This window comes from Sceloporus undulatus, chromosome 3, assembly GCF_019175285.1.
Source record: "Sceloporus undulatus isolate JIND9_A2432 ecotype Alabama chromosome 3, SceUnd_v1.1, whole genome shotgun sequence".
Lineage (NCBI taxonomy): Eukaryota > Metazoa > Chordata > Lepidosauria > Squamata > Phrynosomatidae > Sceloporus > Sceloporus undulatus.
This window is the reverse complement of record NC_056524.1, coordinates 254,188,094-254,204,468: the sequence shown is the minus strand read 5'-3', so window position 1 is coordinate 254,204,468 and position 16,375 is coordinate 254,188,094. Positions and strand designations below refer to the sequence as shown.

The 16,375-nt window shown below is 41.6% G+C and overlaps 2 protein-coding genes and 2 non-coding genes across 7 annotated transcripts in view; 2 read left to right on the top strand and 2 right to left on the bottom strand.

Annotated features, from left to right (window-relative positions):
• Window positions 1–506, bottom strand: part of MYNN (myoneurin) — a 17,124-nt gene extending 16,618 nt beyond the window's left edge. The window contains exon 1 of one of the 2 annotated variants that reach the window (XM_042456528.1): window positions 316–506. The gene's annotated coding sequence lies outside the window, so the exon portion shown is untranslated. The remainder of the gene's footprint in view (window positions 1–315) is intronic. The other variant, XM_042456526.1, reaches the window with a different exon arrangement.
• ACTRT3 (actin related protein T3) lies at window positions 359–10,097 on the top strand. Of its 3 annotated transcripts, XM_042456536.1 has the most exons (3): window positions 359–446; window positions 2,586–2,688; window positions 9,060–10,097. In XM_042456536.1, exon 3 carries the CDS (start codon window positions 9,100–9,102, stop codon window positions 9,976–9,978), a length of 879 nt encoding a protein of 292 aa, XP_042312470.1. In that variant the 5' UTR covers window positions 359–446; window positions 2,586–2,688; window positions 9,060–9,099; the 3' UTR covers window positions 9,979–10,097. The 3 variants fall into 3 exon arrangements, with proteins under 3 accessions (XP_042312470.1, XP_042312471.1, XP_042312468.1); XM_042456537.1 differs by lacking the exons at window positions 359–446; window positions 2,586–2,688 and adding an exon at window positions 5,370–5,415; XM_042456534.1 differs by lacking the exons at window positions 359–446; window positions 2,586–2,688 and adding an exon at window positions 5,721–5,982.
• TRNAV-AAC lies at window positions 1,259–1,331 on the top strand. The gene has a single exon. It is a non-coding gene; the product is annotated as a tRNA-Val (tRNA).
• TRNAV-AAC lies at window positions 2,224–2,296 on the bottom strand. Its single transcript has one exon. It is a non-coding gene; the product is annotated as a tRNA-Val (tRNA).
• Window positions 10,098–16,375: the final 6,278 nt, after the last annotated feature.

The window sequence follows — 16,375 nt, the reverse complement described above, 5'->3', positions numbered from 1 at the left end:
ATATATATGAATATATATGAATATATTATGAATATATATATATGCATATTGCATAGATCTTATTAGAAAGAAATCTGGTAAGACACATGTTTATATAGATTTGCTGAATGTGTTTTGGAAATAAAATAAAAACATATATTGATTAAAAAGCAAAACAGCCTCCAAACAGCTCAGTCATGTCTGACCCAGGTCCTCTCCCGCCCCCTTTTTTCCTATCCCATTCGCCCTCCTTTGTGCCTTATCTCCCCCTCTCCCCCCGCGCAGGCCAAATGGTCGCGTCCAGTCACCCCTTTCCCAATGAGAGGGCAGACACACCTGGAAGCGGCGAAGGGGGGGAGGAGGTTGGGAAAGGCAGGCGCAAACCCCCGCTAGCCCTCCTCAGGCAGCCATTTTGTGGTGACGCGACGCTGCTGGCCGCTTCCTCTAAAAGGCCGGCCGTGGCTCTAGTAATCTCACTTCCGTTCCCAGGGCACTAAAAGAAAGCCGTTGGGATGGAATAGTGTCGAAAATGGAGGCGGGGCGGCGCCAAATTCTAGCTTGGAAGCGGCGGGGGGGGGGGGTTTCCACAAGGTTGTGAACTACACCTCCCATGATGCTTAGCGCCCGCATACATATACGTCGCGCGTTTGTTTTGGAGCAAAGCATGATGGGAAATGTGGTTCCCTATTAAGGTTAACCACTTGCGCGCCACAGTGTAGCCTCGTGAGAGATATCAGAAGCCGCTGACTGCGTCTGCACAGCAAAAATAACGCAGTTTGACGCCGCTTTAACTGACATGACTCCATGTTGTGGCATTTTTGGGCAATATATACAAGGGTGGCCGTGTTGGCCCTGTCTCAAAGCACAACAACATCCAAAATATCCACAAAAAGCAGTGATAAACCTTTTATTTATTGACCAAGACAGAATTTGGGGGTTTAAAGGTCCCAAACACACTGCAGAAATGATCCAGTTCGAGACCGCTTTAGCTGCCCTGGATCAATGCTAGGGGAATCCTGGGAATTGTAGTTTATTGCAGCACCAGAGCTCTCTGACAGGGAAAGGTAAATGTCACACAAAACTACAAATCCCAGAATCCCATGGCTTTGAGCCGGGGCAGTTAAAGCAGTCTCAAACTGGACTACGTATTTATCTCTACAGTGTGATTAATTCGTGGAGTGAGGAAGTGGTGATTTAATAGATGCTTTCCACTGTCTGGGTAATACTTGGTGCAGCTATACTTCACGTGGGAGATCATTGCCACAGTTCTCCTATGTGGGTTTCCGTAGTGTAGTGGTTATCACGTTCGCCTAACACGCGAAAGGTCCCCGGTTCGAAACCGGGCGGAAACACAACACAGGGCTCTTTTATACTTTGAATGGCTTGGTTTTTCACCAGAATTGGAGGGTTCTCTCTTCAATTCATAATAAATACATTTGTAATATACAGAGAATATACACATCAATTACGAATATGTGTAGTATCTATGTAATGCAATGCAGAACCAGGCACGTCCTCCTTTTCCAGGACACGTCCTCCATTTCGACCTCCTGTCCAGGAGGAATTGTTTCAAATTGTGTCTTCCAGTTTGAGCATGACTAATTCACATTTCTGTGTGATTGTTTTTAGCTTTTATTTTTTAATCTCTTACATTTTTCTTGACTGCCCTCCATTTTGAGGTGCCTTGTCCTCCTTTGTGGTTGTGACATCCCTGTTTAAAACACCCTTCAATATGAAGCTGCCTTACAAAGCACTATGGTTCCAAAACACACTGCAGAAATAATCCAGTTTGAGACCGCTTTAACTGCCCCCTGGCTCAATGCTAGAGAACCCTGGGATTTGTAGTTTTGTGAGACATTGAGCCTTCTCTATCAGAGATTGAGAGAAAGAACTACAATTCCCAGAATTCCCTAGCACTGAGCCAAGGGCAGTCAAAGCGGTCCCAAAACTGGATTGTTTCTGCAGTGTGGATGCAAGCTTGGAAACTTTCTATTATTAATCTGCTTCTGCATGTGCACAAAATGCAGAAAAAGAAAGCCAGACAGAATGGTCTTTAAAAGAGTATAGTTAGAGTGCATTGGGGAAAAAAGGTGAATCCTGAAGCATTGCTTACACTAGGAATGCTCTCCTGTATGCACACGACTCTGGGAATCACTCCTGTGGTAAATACCCTTTTCAAGCCAAAGGTTTGACTTCAGTGATTTGTTGTTTAATTATTTTAAGGAAAGAAAAGAGTTTCCCAACTGTTTCCGCCCGGTTTCGAACCGGGGACCTTTCGCGTGTTAGGCGAACGTGATAACCACTACACTACGGAAACATGTCTAGGCACAACGGTCTCCTTCTTTCCTGGGAAAATAGTGTTACAGTACAATCCTTTGGGGTTTCTATTTAGAATCATTTCTAACAAAGGTTAAAGGTGTTTGTTTGTTTGTTTGTTTGTTTTTAAACTTGGGAGTAGATTTGGCAAAACAACACCTATTATTATTATTATTATTATTCATTTCTTATACCTCCTCTTTCTTCCAATTTATATTTAATTTTAATTTAGGGACTCAATCATGCTTTCTTCCAATTTATTTATTTATTTAATTTATATTTATATTTAGGGACTCAAGGGACTGTGAGAAATCCAGTGTTCTCTGCTTGACCAAAAAGGGCTATGCCTTCACAAAGGATGGAGACATCTGGGATCTTAAAAGAAGTATTTTGGTATTATTATTATTATTATTATTATTATTATTATTTTGCATTACTAATGAAATTAAAATTTTATCTCCTGGATTTTGGGAGGCTTTGTTGTTCCCATTGCCTCATGGCCAGAAGGAGGAGGGACTTGCTTGCATGGATATCCTTCCAAAGAACACTGTTTTCTTGAGAAAATGCAAGCCTACGCTTAATATCATCATTTTATATATATTTTTCCTCTTGTATGATTCTTAACACTTTTGCCTGTTGAAGAAGCCAGAGGAGCTTCAGAAGCTTACATAATTTATTTTGCACATTTCGGTTGTCCAATTAAAGGTATTGCTGTTCTGTGGGTTTTTGATGTTATTGTACTTTAATGTAATCCTATGTAAGGAGTTTGTCACATGAAGGAGATCGGGAGTTTATCCCATGAATATCTTGGAAAAATTGTGTAATTACATGAAACGATTTCACACGTTGCACAAAAGCTGCCATTAAAGTGGTCACAAAGAAGCATTAACACACATCTTTTTACTTTCGGGATTTCAGTAACAATGCATTTCCAATATCACTACAGTATTTGCGCATTTGAGTGTGATAATCATTCAAGCAATTACTCACCATTTTTGCTTTATTTGTGGGATGCTTTAAATGCGCTTTAATCTCTATTTAATGCTGAAATTAGCCCCACTGTGATAAACTCCTAAGTTTGGGACTTATTGCCAGGTAAGTCTTGCCAGGAGACAGTTTTAGGCTGCATCCGCACTGGAGAAATAATCAAGTTTGGCATCGCTTTAACTGCCATGACTCAATGCTGTGGAATTCTGGGATTGGTAGTTTTGTCAGACATGTAGCTCCTCTGTCAGAGAGTGCTGGTGCCACAGCAAACAACAAATCCCAGGATCGCATAGGATGGAACCATGGCAGTTAAAGTGGGGTCAAACTGGATTATTTCTGCAGTGTAGATGCAGCCTTATGTGTACTTCACTTTCTAAGACACAGAACAGAACCAATCACAGCAAGATATCATTCTACCATTACAGAGAACAAAGCATCATTTACACACATTTTTTTTGGGGGGGGGAGGCTTCTCAATCTTCTGTTTTCTGTTTCTTGTAGCAAAAGCACTGCTGTATCATGGGAAGAAAGGGGACACAAGTACATAGAATTACATGCCCAAATGTTTCGGTTCTAACATAGGATGTGACAAGAAAAGAAGAAAGAACAATCACTGAAATAAATAGGACTGGTTGGTCATAGTGACTTCTTTAATGAGTTATCTGTTTTAATACTGTAATAATTTAATTCTATTTTAATGCATCAGTTTTGTGTACTGTTATTTTAAATTGTAAGCTGCTCTGAGTCCCAGGTTTGGGGTGAAAGGATGATACAAATAAATATCATCATCATCATCATCATCATCATCATCATCATCTCCTCTAAGTATGTCTCTGTTTGTAATCCTATATAGACCAGGGGTGTGAAAAATGTGATGAGGAAGATCACATGCCCAAACCCCTGGTTGCAACCTCCCACTCCCTGCCCCATTTATTTCCCTTGTGGGGAAGTATCATCTCCAGTTAACAAAAAATGCCAGCTGGAGCAGTGGCATCAACTACCCACAACCACCATCACACCACCCACGTATCCTGATCTATCTTTGCAGAGTGAGATTTGTATAAATACCATACACTTGCACCCTTCAGGCCTCAAAACTGCTGAGGCTCAAAGGTTTATTTCTGTAAAGTGTAGTGCCCTAACACTGCCATGCCAGCATAAAAACTGCTCCTCTCTTAAAAGAAAGCTTGTGAGGCCTAACATATAGGGTTCAAAATACACTGCAGAAACAATCTAGTTTGAGACTGCATTAACTACCCTGGTTAGGCAATTCTGGGAACTGTAGTTTTGTGATACATTTAGCCTTCTCTGTCAGAGAGTTCTGGTGCTGTAGCACCAGAACTCTGTGACAGAGAAGGCTAAATGTATCACAAAACTACAGTTCCCAGGATTCCCTAGCTCTGAGCCAGGGCAGGTAAAGCGGTCTCAAACTGGATTATTTCTGCAGTGTGTTTTGGGTGGGCATTGTGCTACCTCCAAGCTACATGGATCTCTCAGGGGCTCTTTGGGCCCCACTAGACCCCTTAGAACCCAATGAATCCCTACAAAAATGTTTCTCCCAAATGGCAGAGAACCACTCAGAACACCCAGAAGCAACAGATGTTTTGCATAGAGCCTTCAGAAACAATGGAGCTTTTGCAGCAACCCTCTTGATGACTAGAATCCCAGTCAGATCTTTTCTGGCTTCTGACATTTCACCAGGCATTGTACAAACACTTTCAAACTTGCTTTTTTAAAAACAAGAATTCTCAGAGTGCTGAAGATTATTGGTTGGATCTCTAGTGGGCTTAATGTATGGAAACTCTTTTAAGATAGTGCTATCCAAAGTGTTGGTCCCTGGATTGGGGCTGCTTCCTGAGCCATTGGCTGCCAGTCCCTGGCAAGTTTCCAGGAAAGAAAAAATAAAACTATACCCAATGGTCACAAATTTAGTGCCGGTCCCTGGCACATTAGAGAAAAATCATTGTCAGAGAAGCACTGTTTTAAGATAAATGTGTAGGCCTGATAAACTTTCCAGGACTGAAATTCTAGAATCCTCTTCTGTTTACAGCACCACGCTGTGTCTGTTCATTTATGCTTCTGTAAACCATGGAGAGGGTAACCTGATCATTATCTAAAGGTTTTCTTCCAAAGGTGAGCAAAGAGGAAAGAAATTAAGTCCTTATTGAAACAGCAACACTTTCTCACACTGTATTATGATTATTTCCCAGTTAAGGGAAGGGGACAATCATGATCTCACAGTTCTTGAAGCATGAAAGATTGACTTCTGTATACATAGGAAGCAAGATTTGTGCCTTGACCATCTCTCATTCAGATAAAATATTCAGTCTTACTAAGCTTGATGAGAAGGTATCATAGCAACATGCAAGTCACAATAGAGCCAGCAACACAGGACTTGGGAGATTGTTACCCTTACTCTTCCCTCAGTAAAAGACAGACCCACTGAGGGGCAAGTGCCCTGAGCAGGAACAGGCAGAAGCAAAACCATCGCCCAGGGATGGGTGAGCTGCCACCAGCTGTAGTATTAGACAATGGCTCAGGTCTGCTCAAAGCCGGTGTTGCTGGGGACAAGGAACCACGTGTCATCTTCACCAACTTGATAGGCCGCCCCAAGGCCAAGTCTGTGATGCTGGGTGCTGGCCAGAAGGACTACTATATTGGAGACGAAGCGCAAGCCAAAAGAGGAATCCTCTCCCTCAGGTGCTCAGAACACAGTGGGAAATGTGAACCACAGGAATGGATAAGTGTTGACTAACCTGAAAGTTGTGTGGCTACAAAGCAGTGGAGACTGCTTGGACAGGAGCAGCATCACCTTTCTTTCTTTCTTTCTTTCTTTCTAGCAATGGTTCCCAATCTTTGATCCGCCAGATGTTTTGGACTCAGAATTCCTGGTTAATGACCAAGCTAGCTGGGTCTTCTAGTAGTTGAAGTCCCAAATACCTGGAGGACCAAAGATTGGAAACCACTATTTTAAAGTATTTATATCCTGTTCTTAATCAGAGATTTTCCTCCGGGGATGCTTACAGATAATATGACAGCCTCTGCCCTCCAGCCTACAATTTATGATATGACGTCAGGTGAAGGTGGAGATGGAGAAGAGGAGTGAGATAATACGTTTAGTGCTTATAATGAACTAGCTACATCAAAACAGTTCAGGCAGCCCACTGAAATAGCTGCAGCGTCAGTTGAGGAGGAAAGTTAGAGGTGTTATCTACTACTGCTGGTTTGCTTCCTTCTTGCAGCTGCACTATGCCTAAGTAGACAGAAGGTAAAATATCTTCCCATGGTGCTGTTCAAACTAATAGTTGGACTTCATCTTCTGTGATATGGAAGGGCTTAGACAAAAGGAGGGGTACCTGTGCACTGTTCTTTTTGTGGTCAGAGTTGGAAGCTGGATGGTAGGTCCTTGCAGAAGGACTCTCAAGGAAGAGTTGAGTTCTTGCAGAAATCTGTCTGACTGCTGGTTTCTCCCTCTCTGGACAGAGAAGACTGTAACTGGGCACTGTGGCAGCCACCTCTGGCAACAAATGGTTGGAAATAGGAACAACAAAGTTGGAGGAAAGAGCTGTATGAGTCATTAGGCCTAATCCTAAATTGTCCTTCGTCACTTGGTTGGAGCACTGTTGCATTTCAATATGATTCAGCTGCCAATCTGGTTAGATTTTGTAAATGGAACTTGAGGCTGGATGGGAAAGATCATATCCTTCATTCATCTCTGGCAGAAAATTAAAAAGGCCAGACTTAGGGAAAATAAAAGAGCTGGAAACTATTTTTTTGTTTATGTGTTAAACTGACAAAAAGGGTCTCAAGGCCACTTGCTGGTCCCAGCTAGAGTGGACCCATCAGATCAATTTTTGAATGGTAAATCAAAACTTAGGTGAATTCCATTGCTTCAGTGGATCTCTGGTGTTTGGGACTAGCAATCAGATACAGGCCTAGTTGTTTTACACCTAAGTGTCTATAACAAAATCTTTAAATGTAGTACTGTATTCTTAAGAGAGGTTGTAATAGGTTGTAATAAAGCTTAATAATAATTATAATACCAGGATGGCAGGTGTGGGATGGGCCTGACCTTCCAAAGGGCTTTATCACACAACAGTTATAACACCATGATTCCATTATAACAGGCATGGCTGCACTCTGGAAGCATGGGATTTGTAGTTTGATGAGGCACTAAAAAACTCTGGCTGAGAATTCTAAAATATCCCTGCATAAACTGCAGATCCCAGGAGTCTAGAGGATGTTGTTCATGGCACTTAAAGTAGAACCAAGATGCTATGATTGTATAGCCTTGATGAACCCTAATGGATCAGAAAAAAACCTTAGGCATTATATATATATTTAAAGCCAGTGTGATACAGACAAGGTGAGTATATTTGATGTACAGAATACAATCAGGCTAGTAGCTGAAACCTACGTTTGGCCCAAGGTCTAGATTTGGCCTATAGGCTTCTCTATCTGTCCTTACTCCCATTCTATCTCTCATGGAGCATTTAGGCCTTTGATTGAATCTTATAAAGCCTAATTGTTGTTTAGATGGTGTTGATTTTCCAAAATGATGAAACTGAGCCTATTCATGATAGGGTGGCTCTAGACCTTTGGCTGTGGCCCCACAAATCTCTTGCATGTGACCCTGACAGGAATATGGAGGGTAATACACAGCCTGGGGGCATCATGCAGCTCCCTCATCCATTTCTGAGCCCTCTTTGACCACCTCACTACTACCAGCAAAATGTTGTTCATAATAAGATTTGCGGTTCCAGAAGCCTTCAAGAGTGACATCTCTCCTTTAAAGCAGGGCATTTCTATGTTTTCTTTCTCCAAAGCCAAAAGCAGCCACTCATAGTTCTGAAATCCTACCCATTTTAGTTGGAAAGTGGTCTACCACAGGTCCTGAGTTGACAAAACTTGGTTCCCAGCCTGTTAAATTTGCCCACCCCATGCTGAAAACAATAAAACATAGGGGAAATAAATGGAGCATTTTGCAAATTTACAATCTTGGTATAATTTATTCTTGAAATTTCACAGCCTATTTCAATATATTACACAAAAAGTGTTCATGTGTTGCAGAATAGCAGGGCAGAAATTTAGAACTGTTGTTTCTCATGGAATGATGGTTACCCAGAGTATTCCTCTGTGGCTGCAGTGTATTTAGTTTCATACACCATCATAAACACTTTGCACAGAAGAAAGTTAATTAAAAACAGTTTGATCATTTTTCATATTCTATTACAACGGTGGCGCAGTGACTGAGGCCTCTCTGTCTTACCTGGCATTGAATCCCCAGAAAATATACTGGTAATTCCACACACTGTTATTGTACAAATGAAATAGGCTTAACTATCATAACTAACCCACCACACTAAAAAACAAACAAATCCAAAACCTAGGAGTTGTAGCTTTAAGAACGTTAAACCATGTTGGAGAACCTTTTGTTTTTCAGAGAAGCAACTTCCAAGTTTCTTAGCTGGAGTCCTTAACAATAAAGCTTGTTCAAATTGATTCACATTTGTCACAGAGCTGTGACCTTCATGGGATATTTAAGACTTTGATAATGTCCTGGTTCAGGATGTTCTGATATATTTATTGCAGACAGTCCCAGTACTTAGGAGGTACATTCAATGCCAATATGGGCAAATTTAGTAATCCAAAAAAGTTTACAATGTGCTTTTACTGTCTGCTTATGAGTGATAGATTTGTAACTAGGGAATGCTAAAGTAGTCGGCATGTCAAATTTGTTAATAGATAACCACCATATTCTTTTATTTGCATTTCAGATACCCAGTGGAACATGGAATCGTCACCTCCTGGCCAGATATGGAGAAAATTTGGAAACATGTTTATGACAATGAATTGAAGCTAAACTCCTGCAACAGACCAGCACTGATAACCGAGGCACCACTAAACCCACTGGCCAATCGTGAACAAATGACGCGACTGCTTTTTGAAAAATTTGAGGTACCAGCCCTTTACGTGGCCATCCAGGCTGTGTTGGCACTGTATGCTGCAGGGCTCACCACAGGCTGTGTGATGGACTCTGGTGATGGAGTCACCCATACTGTCCCAATCTTTGAAGGCTACTGCTTGCCTCATGCGGTTCTCCGGCTTGACCTGGCGGGCCGGGATCTCACAGAATATCTCATGAGGATCCTGAGAGAAAGTGGCATTGCCTTAGTGAGCACAGCTGAGAGGGAAATTGTGCGAATCATCAAGGAAGCCTTGTGCTATGTCTGCTTGAACCCAGAAGAAGAAATGGCTAAAAAGCCAACTGCAATAGAGAAGACTTGGAAACTGCCTGATGGGCAGATCATTAAGATCCACAACCAATTATTTCGTTGCCCTGAGACTCTTTTTCGCCCTTCTAACATTGGCATGGAAGCCCCAGGAATTGATAAACTCCTATTCAACACCATCATGAAATGTGACATCGACTTAAGGACCACTTTGTACGCCAATGTGCTCCTTTCAGGTGGCTCTAGTCTCTTTCCTGGAATTTCTGAACGCTTAACCAAGGAGCTGATTCGCATGGCTCCCAAGGACACTGAAGTGTTGGTCCAAGCACCTTCTGACCGAAAGATCTCTGTTTGGATGGGAGGATCTATTCTTGCTTCCCTCTCTGCCTTCCAGGAGATGTGGATTTCCAAGGAAGAATATGCTGAAGTTGGGCCCAATATAGTACACAGGAAGTGCTTCTAGATTCCTCTCATATGGAAACATTTTTATTTAAAAAGCTGTGGGGAAGAACCTCAAAGTCATGGCATCCTGTGAGGCTTGTAGCCTTGCTGCTTTCTGAAAGATGAATAAAAGTAACAATTCCTTGCATGCTTGTTTAGAGTGTATCTTTGTGAGTATCTGCAATACTGCAACACAAACATTACCTGTCTGTGACCCAGGTATGTCTGCACATTTGTTTTCTTTTTTATCCATTTGCATGCTCTGAGCGAGTTCTCCAGATCTTTTCTTATTCCCTCTGTTAAGCATAACACTACTATTTCTGTATGCTTTACTCCTTACTCTCAAGAGCCTTTGCATTGAAGAGTGTTGACAGCAATACAAGAGATATTCTACAAGAGAAATAACTACAGTGGGTCCTCCACATTCACTGGAGTTAGGGATGCAAGACTCTTGTGAAAGTGGGAAAAGATGCCAATCTTGTGTAAATTCCATTTCTCATTCTTTTTGTTTTTCAAACTGCGTCCAGGGAAACTTGGGCTTTCCTTGGAAGTTTAACGAGGTTCTTCAGTAAGAAGATCAGAGTGAAGCTTCCCTGAAAACTGCCTGTTACCATTTTATTGATAAGCTCTTGTAGCATATAAATGAAGGAAAGGTTTAGGATTATGTTAAGGCATACTTTCCGTTCACACAGGAAAAGCACTAAGGTTGTCTGCATGAACTCAATGCACTTCTTAAAACATAGCCTGGAATTCTGTGCAAAACACAGTTATGTTTGGAGTTTATCACACTGGGGGGAAAAGATGACACGATTTGGCAAAGATTTTCACACGACATTGTACAACATTGTGTGATAATCTTTGCCAAATCGAGTGATATTGATGGGAGCATCTCGCTATGCTCCCATCAATCAAATTATTGGTGTGCAAGAAAGACAAGGGGAACCAGCAGCCTTTAGGACCATGGTGCGGATAAGGATTGCATGTAACTTCTTTTCAGGGTCTTCAAAAAACCACCACACAGCCTCGCTGATCATTTTGTGTAGTGGCGTCTCCTGCTCTTTGCCTGCCCATGTGAGCTCACTCCCTTACTGCTGGCGCTTTTCACTTGCAGTGGCAATTGGGAAACTCTTGTGAGGCTTGGGCACAGGGCATCACTTCTGTGGCACCATTTTTGGGACAGACTGAAGCAAAGAGTTATAGCACATGGTGGTGGGAGAGAAAAATGGTGCCAAAAAGGAGCTTTCAAATTTGGGACCCTACTTAAGCTTTGTGAGCTTTGCTGGGACTTGGCTGGCAGGTTGGAATTGCACTGCTGCTCCTGCTTTCTTTCATCAAACAAGCTGAGAGAAGAGTTAGCAGAAGAAAGCACTTGATGCTGTGTAGAAAAAAAACATGTCTCACTCTGAGAGCATTTCTAAAGAGTGGGGGATAAATACAATTAATAATAATAATAATAATAATAATAATATTTCTGGGGAATGAGTAACTGTGCTTGATTATTGAAAAGCCCTTTGTCTTGGAGTGGCTCCTGTAGTTAAAATCTCTCACATTCCCAGTCCGTACCAGTCTTCAGTCCAGAGCATGTGGCCTCTATAAACCCACTATAACGCACCAGTTGTGCCTTTCTCTGCAAAATAACACGAAAACTGGGAATACATAGATAGAATGGACCTTGGATAGACTTTATTAAAATTACAATACAGTACTGAAGAAACTTTGAAAATGTATGGGTAATAACAACAAAAGCAAGAAGGAGTTAAATACATAGAATGTTCTGGTTTGTGAAGTCAGAGGCTTTCGTGGCTGGAATCCATAGTTTTTCGTGGGTTTTCTGGGCCTTGTGGCCGTGTTCTGGAAGAGTTTATTCCTGATGTTTCTCCAGCAAATTTTTTAAAATTAAATTTACTAGAATAAAAAGTATTATATCAATTCACATTGCAGAAAATTCTAGATTTTTACTCTGATATGATTTTCCCCGTAACTTCCATACTGTTCTTTGTCTTATACAAACTTTCTCTCCATAGCACTTCCTCCCTTATTTCTTAACAAACAAAACAAACTCCTTAATCCAATTAATATTAGTACAGTAATTTCCATACTTATTGAAAAATACAGTATGATATATTCTTTTTGTTCCCCCTTTGCCCTTTCATACTTTATTAATTTTATCTTGTCATGAAATCATTAATTAATCTAATGTTATTTCATCTTTACTGTATCTATTCTTGATGAAATCTTCTGTTTCTCAATGCATCTTATTTCTCCGTTTGTTGCTAAAATATATATATACTTTCCATTTATGTTTCTGTAAATTTTTGGTGGTTTTTTCTGTTTGAGAGCATTTTTAGTTTTTGAAAAGATTAGTGGTTATTCCACATGTCTCTTTTCAGTATTCCAGAACCGGAGGCCATTTTGCTTTCTGCATCGATCTGTTATTGATCATGAATGTTTGTTTGTCCATTTCTCTTATTTCACTCACTTTGGGCATCCAATCTTCAATCTGTGGGGTTCTTCTAGTTTCCATCTTTTTGCTATTGTTAATCTAGCGGCAGTAATTAAGTAAAGTAGAAGTCGCCAATGTTTCTTTCCATCTTCTATTTTAAGTGTGGACGTCATATTAAGCAAATTAAGCTCTGGGGCCATTGGAAACTGTACACTTTGCAGCAATGCTGAGGACCAAGGAGAAAGTGGAAAGAGAGGGAATTACTGGGGACATTTTAGAAACAGTTGTAAAAAATGGGACATTAGAGGATGAATCACATGGTGACCAGGTGTCCTCTTTTTCCAGGACATATCCTACATTTCAACCTTCTGTCCAGGGGGAATTTCAAAGTGTCCTCCATATTGAGCATGGCTAAGAAGCAGGAATTTATATTTGTATGAATGTTTTTAGCTTTTATTTGGTAATGTCTTGCATTTGCCTCGAATGTCCTATATCTTTTTGTCCTGCCACCCTGAATTTAGTGTGCCTCAACACTGTAGAAATAATGCAGCTTGACACCACCTTAAGTGCTGTAACTCCATTTTATGGAATCTTAGGATTTGTAGTTTTACAAGGACTTTAGCCTCCTCTCTCCAAGAGCGCTGGTGTCTCAGAAAACTACAAATCCCTGAATTCTGAAGGATTGAGTCATGGCAGTTAAAGTGGGGTTAAACTGTATTATTTCTACAGTGTAGATGCATCCTTAGGCCCAGCTTTTACTTCTCGGAAGGAGGCAAGAGAAAATGAAAGAGAACCCTCAGGAGCAGCCTTTGAGGAGGGTTCCCTACATAAAGAGAAATCTTGCAAACAGAAAGCAACATTAGTTTCTTTTACTTTTACATCCACATTGTAGAAATAGTCCAGTCTGACATCTCTTTAATTGCCATGGCTCAGTGCTATGGAATTCCTGGAACCCTTGTTTTGTGAGACATTCAGCCTTCTCTGTCACAGCGCTCTGGTGCCACAGCAAACGACAATTCCCAGAATTCCCCAGCATTGAGCAACGGCAGTTAAAGTGTGGTCAATCTGGATTATTTCTGCAGTGCAGAAGCACCCTGAATCAACCAATTGTTGCTGTGTGCCTTCAAGTCCTTTCTGATTTATGGCGACACTAAGGCAAAACTGTCATAAGTTTTATGTAGCAAGATTTGTCCAGAGTGTGTTTGCCTTTGCCTTCTCCTGAGGCTGAGAGAGTGTGGCTACTTCTTGCCCAAGGCCACCCAGTCAACCAACCAATTGTTGTGTGCCTTCAAGCCCTTTCTGACTCATGGTGACCCTAAAGCAAACCTGTCCTATATAGGGTTTTTGTGGCAAGATGTGTTCAGAGGGGGTTTGCCTTTGCCTTCTCCTGAGGCTGAGAGAGTGTGACTTCCACAAGGGCATCCGGACGGTGGGTCTCTTGGCTTAGCTGGGAACTGAACCATTACACCACTTTGACCCTTGCTAATACATGACCAATACATGATAGATGATCAATACATGGGGCCCTTCGTTATCTGCTGGTTTGTTTCCAAGACCTGGCATGGATACCAAAATCGGTGGACGCTCAAGTCCTGTTAAATACAGTGGCACAGCAAAACAGCGTCCTTTTCACAAAATGGCAAAAACCAGTGTTTCATTTTGGGCATTTATATTATTTTTAAAGGCTTTCAGGCTCTGGATGGTTGAATCTATGGATTAAAAAACCACAGTGGATACACAAGCCTGACTTACAACCAGTTCAACTCTGGCTGCCTCCGCACTGCAAAAATAACCCAGTTTAACACCCCTTTAACTGCCACAGCGCTATGGAATTCTGGGAATTGTACTTCTGTGAGACGTTCAGCCTTCTTCTGCGTCAGGGAGCCCTGGCGCTACGAACTAAGTACAGCTCCCCAAATTCCGTAGCATTGAGCCATGGCAGTTAAAGCGGTCTCACACTGGATTATTTCTCCAGTGCGGATCTGTCTCCAACGAGACAAAAACCGCCCCAATAAGCACTGAAGCGGGGGCCTTTTGCCTGGACATGTCCCGTTTCCAAGGCAACGAGGAGCGGCCGTTAGGGGCGTGGCTTACACTTTCACAAACTCCCCCCTCCTTTTACGTTTTTCAATTTGCACCAATGAGAATCGTCAGGTCTTTCCCTATCAGCCAATGAGACGCGAGAAGGCGTGGCCAAAGGGGGGCTATATAAGGAGGAGCCTGGGCGTTTTTGAGACGGGGGAGGCCCTTCTCCAGCCTAACCCTAATTGGGCCGCGGCTGGCCGTTTAAGTCTCCGTTTGCTGTGTTACTCGTTGGCTTTCAGCGGGCCTTGCTTTAGAGCAGCCCACCAAAAAACGCCAATGCCTCCCTCCGCCCGCGCCCTCTCGATCGAGGGGCCGCCTTCCTCGGCTCTCTGAGGCCGCGGTCAGCCTGGTCTTTCCCGCTGCTGCCGCGAAGGGTTCGCCCCTGTCAGCCTCCGGGGAAGGGTCCCCCGGGGAAGGGACGGGGCCAGAGGAAACCGCTGCTTCCTCCTCGCCGCGCTTCTAGTTGTGGGGCCGCGGTGGAGGTTGCCCCGGACAAGGGAAGGGGTCTGAGGGGAGGAAGGGAAGGGAAGGGACGCGCCTCTTAAGGCTTTTCTCAGTGGCATTTGAAACCTCTTTCCCCGATTCCTCAGCCGCCTCCGAGGTTTTTATAATGATATGTTATATAATAACAATTACAACATAGTAATAATATATTAATATAATAACGTATCGTATCGCTATATTATTAATATAAGAATGCAAGCGGGACATAAAATGTAACAATACGTTGTTATAATACATTTCACCATAATTATTATAAAGCAATATACTGTATTATTATATCTTATATATTAGATAATTTATATATGATATATATTGAAGTTCTGATTAAGCGTTATTTTTTATGTTGGTGAGTATTATTATTATAAAACTAATATACTTTATTATATATATACTGTATATATATATATTATAGTAATATATATTATATGCAATATATTATTTCTAATTAAGTGTTACTTTTAATGGTGATTATTATTATCAAAGAATATAGTATTATAATTTATATTTTATATATATATTGATCCTTGATCCTCAAAAGGGAGAGGTGGGATACAAATAAATATGTATTAATGTTGTTGTTATCATATGTATTCCTCTCCTGCCCTTCTCCCAAGACTGGGGCTCAGGGTGTCTTACAACATTAAAAAGAATCAGTACAATTAAAAGCAAAACAAAAGAGAACAGGGCACTGTAAAATCTAAGACATTCAAGAAAAATGGTGGATATCACCAAATAAAAACCAAAGACTCTCCTGTAAATATAAATTCATGCACTTTAGCCATGGTCAGAATGGAGGCCATTTTGAAACAAACTACAAATCCCAGGGTTCCATAGCATGGACCCAGGGCAAGGAAAGGGGCGTCAAACAGTGTTATTTCTGCAGTCTAGGTCAGACTCAAGGCAATGGGAGGAAATGGCGGAGCTGGGAGGTGTTGAAAGCAAATGAGGAAAGTGTATTGTTCCTGCCAAAGGGAGGCATTTGGAGGGCAGGACAGTAACATTTCTTCCTTTTTACCCTTAGTGTTTCTAATTTTTATTTGGTGATAGCCACCATTTTTCTTGAATGTCCTAGATTTTACAGTGCCTTTTGTTGTGCCTTTAATTGTACTGTTTTTTAATGTTGTAAGCCTCCCTGAGTCCCAGCCTTTGGAGAAACATAATCATCATCATCACCTGGTCACCCTGCTCCCGCTTCCCCCTTCTTTGTCCTTGGGTCTGAGCCACACTGCAGAAATAATGCGGTTTGATGGCACTTTAACTGCCAAGTCCCATTTTGGGAGAAAGATGGGCTATAAATCAAATAACCAAGCTTCAGTTGAGTTAGAAATACAGCAAATGACCAACATTGTTCATCAGAAAAACTCTGTTCTTGTTTATTTATTTAACT

What these genes read in the sequence shown, in the direction of transcription:
- ACTRT3 (XM_042456534.1), top strand. Translation starts at nt 5,780, where the DNA reads ATGGGTGAGCTGCCACCAGCTGTAGTATTAGACAATGGCTCAGGTCTG. An exon ending in AGAGGAATCCTCTCCCTCAG is followed by an intron (nt 5,983 to 9,059) that starts GTGCTCAGAACA and finishes TTTGCATTTCAG; the next exon opens with ATACCCAGTGGAACATGGAA.